A 4109-nucleotide genomic window follows, 5' to 3' on the forward strand; every position below is an offset into this window, starting at 1 on the left:
TGCTTGTGATGGCTGTTTACAACTGCCCACATAACCCTTTTCTCACCAGTAGCAGCTTGTATAAAATAGTTCGCTACCCATTTAGCAGTCCCAATGATGGTCCCAAGCAGTCCCAAGAATGTAAATCACATTGTCAGCCTAGTTTCAGACTCAAGGCATAGCTTCCACACAAGAATTCCATCTCAGGACAGTGTTGTATTAGCTTCCAACTGAAGTGAAAAGGTGTGTTCACTTAAAACAACCTTGATACTCAAAGTTAAAGTTAAAAGCTGTAAGAAACTAGATTTATTTACCTAGAAATTCACAATTCACTTTTTTTTTCAAACAAGTGTGTCTTCTTCTTTTAACATAATACAACTTTGATGTTGCTGAAACTGTTTCAGTTATCAAGTGACATTGTGACAATGCACGCTGAACAAACACAGGAGCACGATTAATAGAACATGTAGAATTAGTCTTTATCCTTACCGTAGAAATGTGAAGCATTTGCTATTAATGTATGATGTATGATGGATCACATGCAAGTAAGAATATTACATAAATGCCATCAACTTGTTGAGCAGTAAGCTGCTTTTGGAAAATCTGAACTTTAGTTTCATCAAACTATATAGCAATTCTTCACAGTTTAAATAAAATACTACTTGTGTTACACTAGCAGTTTCAACAACCAGCCATCTTGTAAGGAGAAAATAAGTGTTAGATATTACACTTTAATGCAAGCCATCATTGAACAATGCTGTGCTTTCCTGTAGTTTCTAGATATGTGAAAACAGAACAATATAGCTCGTATACAGGTTTAGTTCATAACATGTAAGAGATCATTAATTAACATTTTAAATGTGAATTCCTTACCTGCAGGCTTTTCATTGTAATGTATACAGTAATTGTACAATGTTGATGCCCGTTGGAACTGGTCAACATTAAAGATACAATCTCACAATCTTAAAGATACAATCTGTATAACAGCTTGCAAAGCAGATGAGGTTCTGTATTTCAGTTTGACTCATATAAATATTAGAAATTGGAATGTTTAAAGTGTTTGTTAACTTCAAAAATACAGAGGACCACAATTGTATGTCTTAATATCTAACACACTAGCCATACATAAAATGAATACACGTGCGCCTCCTACAAGACACTATTGTATTTTATGTGCCATTTAGATTTCAAGATTTTAAATGTATATCTCAGTGTACTTTTTGTTAGTACTACATCACCCCCCACTCCTCATGGCACAAACCTCAGTAAATGTGTATCTGTTAGGGTTACATGGGAATAAGGGTATTGGTGTTGGGTCTCACGGAGGGCTGGTTATCCTGTGGACCCACAGATATGAGTGTAACCAGGCCAATCTGACGTGTGACTACATCATATGAAGGACGGAGCAGAGAAGGAGAGTGGGGTTGGACATTTGTGTGGGGACACTATTCAAAAATGATCTCAGAGGCCATGCGGAGGCAGTTGGATGTGTCGTCTGGCATGCTTCTGTGGGTGACCAGGTTTCCGTCCAAGCGCAGGGTCTTCAGTTTAGAGTAGTTCATAGGCGAGGTGAACTTGCAGATGCTAGTCAGGTCAAACTCTGCAACAACAACCACAAGCATGCAGATCACACAAAGGATGGATGAATAGTTGTGTCTCATGAGCAAGAATTACAGAAAATAGAACAAAAAATAAGACTGCAATAATAGAGAGGAGGGATAGAGAAGGAGAGAGAGAGGGGGAAAGAGAGGGAGAGAGAGAGGGAGAGAGATGGTGGGAAAGGAGGTGCTCACTGTCAATTTCATTGACTTGCAGGTACAGGTGCTCAAGTGAATCGCTGATCTCAGGTATAGACTTCAGTTTGTTAAAGGACAGGTCCAACTCGAGGAGAGAGCTTATGTTGAACACGCCCGCAGGAATTCCCGAGTCCACCAGCTTGTTATGGGAGACGCGCAAGTACTGCAGCTCAGGAAGCTTGGCCAGGTAGCCGGCGGGGACACCCTCGATGTCATTGTTGTCTGCGTAGAGCATCAGTAAGGAAGAAGGAACGCCTGCTGGGAGCTTCTTCAACTTGTTCTCACTGATGTCCAGCAGCAAGAGTGACTTCAGTCCTTTAAAAGCCCCAGCAATGCTCTCGGTGGTCAGCTGGTTCTTAGCCAAGTAGAGCATGGTAAGGTTCTGCATGCCAGCCAGAGTGCCTGATGGGAATGAGGTGAGTTGGTTGCCTGTCAGCCTGAGCTCCTCCATGGACTTGGACAGAGGGCCAGGGGGCTTGGTCAGCTTGTTGTAGCTAAATAGAGTTTTCTCCAGGCTGGTCAGCTTGTCAATGGTCCCAGCCTGGATCTTGTCGCTGGTGATGTTGTTGTTGTCAATGACCAGCCAGCGCAAGTCGGTGACGTTGTCGAACACACCTGCCTTGATCTCCTCGATGAGATTGTTCTGCAGGTAAAGGTATTTGATCCCCATGGGGATAATAGGCACGTACTTCAGCTTGCGGTCGTCACAGTACATGGCTGTGGGTAAGGGGCAGTAGCACTCCGGCACACAGTTGGGTACAGACATAACTGCGTATGGGGGCTCAGGGGGGTAGTCGTAGTCATACTGACAGATGCCCAGACCAAGCAGGCTGGCCAGGAGGAGGGAGCTGAGAGGGAACATAGCTGCACAGCAGAGGCAAGTCCAGTCTGATGGAAAGCAAGCAAACAAAACAGGAAAAGAGCGAGAGAGGGTAGTTACTTTAAATGAATGGAAACAACTCGAGTCCTAACCAGATTTGCTCTACTTAGACCTAAGCATTGCAAGAAGGATTTCACAGTACCTATAAACACAAACAGTTTCTGTTGAGCACCTTTGAACTGGGGTGTTGTATGTTCTCGGATGCTTCTGAGGTTCTTGTAACAGCTGTCCGCCCATCCACCAGCCAGGCCCTAACTGCTGTTTGTCACTAGTTTGATGTGATGATATTGTGTTGATGTCACCCATGTATGACTCCATGTAGATCTCAGGTTAAAGGTTGTTTGAACTACAAACATCACTGTCCCGTCATCATCTTTCCAGCAAAGTCCCTGAAGCTTAGAGTGCATTCCGCATACACATGTGTGCACCCCCACTCTCTCACACTCACACAGGTCACTCTGTTCTACTGCAGGCTCACACAGGTCATTCTCTTCTACTGCACACTCACACAGGTCACTCTCCTCCACTGCACACTCACACGGGTCACTCTGTTCTACTGCACACTCACACAGGTCACTCTCCTCCACTGCACACTCACACGGGTCACTCTGTTCTACTGCACACTCACACAGGTCACTCTCCTCCACTGCACACTCACACGGGTCACTCTGTTCTACTGCACACTCACACAGGTCACTCTCCTCCACTGCACACTCACAACGGGTCACTCTGTTCTACTGCACACTCACACAGGTCACTCTCTTTTACTGCACAGTCACACAGGTCACTCTGTTCTACTGCACAATCACACAGGTCACTCTGCTCTACTGCACACTCACACAGGTCACTCTGTTCTACTGCACACTCACACAGGTCACTCTCTTTTACTGCACACTCACACAGGTCACTCTGCTCTTCTGCACACTCACACAGATCACTCTCCTCCACTGCACACTCACACAGGTGTGACACAAAGCACAGGGACAAAGGAGGTAAAATCAACGTACTCAAACTACATTCCATTGTTGGCTATAATAACCAACAAAGAAATCCATAAAGTCTAGTTAAAAGTAATTCTTTTAGAAATTGCATCACGCCAGTATGAATTCTGAGCTATATTTGGATGCATGAAAAAGGTACAGTCATTTAAAAAATATCCAGCACACAGGTTTAAAGAACAAAAACAGTAAGCAAAAATTGGAAACTATATTCAGTTCTAAATGAATTCTGCAACACTAGCTCATAGAAGCCAAACACAGCATCTCCCAGCAGCACAGCTAGACTGCAAAGACCCTCCTCATAATCTTAAATTGTATTAAAACACAAAAGTCGCACACGAAAATGAATCAGCCTACATCAGTCTGCACATTCACAGCACAACAGATTTTTCTTTAGGCTTACTCATACCTGCCAAACGGTGCAAACTAGACCGAGTCTGGACAGCAACACGAAAC

General features: G+C 43.9%; 1 protein-coding gene across 2 annotated transcripts in view; it reads right to left on the bottom strand.

Annotated features, from left to right (window-relative positions):
• Window positions 1-256: 256 nt before the first annotated feature.
• The window catches only part of lum (lumican), a 4135-nt gene continuing 282 nt past the window's right edge, over window positions 257-4109 (bottom strand). The window contains exons 1-3 of one of the 2 annotated variants that reach the window (XM_027021588.2): window positions 4063-4109; window positions 1773-2663; window positions 257-1579 (exon numbers count right to left, since the gene is read on the bottom strand). The exon at window positions 4063-4109 is cut by the window's right edge and continues 57 nt beyond it. In XM_027021588.2, coding sequence (XP_026877389.2) covers window positions 1425-1579; window positions 1773-2637 — 1020 coding nt within the window. In that variant the 5' untranslated portion in view covers window positions 2638-2663; window positions 4063-4109 and the 3' untranslated portion in view covers window positions 257-1424. The remainder of the gene's footprint in view (window positions 1580-1772; window positions 2664-4062) is intronic. The other variant, XM_027021587.2, reaches the window with a different exon arrangement.

The sequence above is a fragment of the Electrophorus electricus genome, chromosome 7 (genome assembly GCF_013358815.1).
Source record: "Electrophorus electricus isolate fEleEle1 chromosome 7, fEleEle1.pri, whole genome shotgun sequence".
NCBI lineage: Eukaryota > Metazoa > Chordata > Actinopteri > Gymnotiformes > Gymnotidae > Electrophorus > Electrophorus electricus.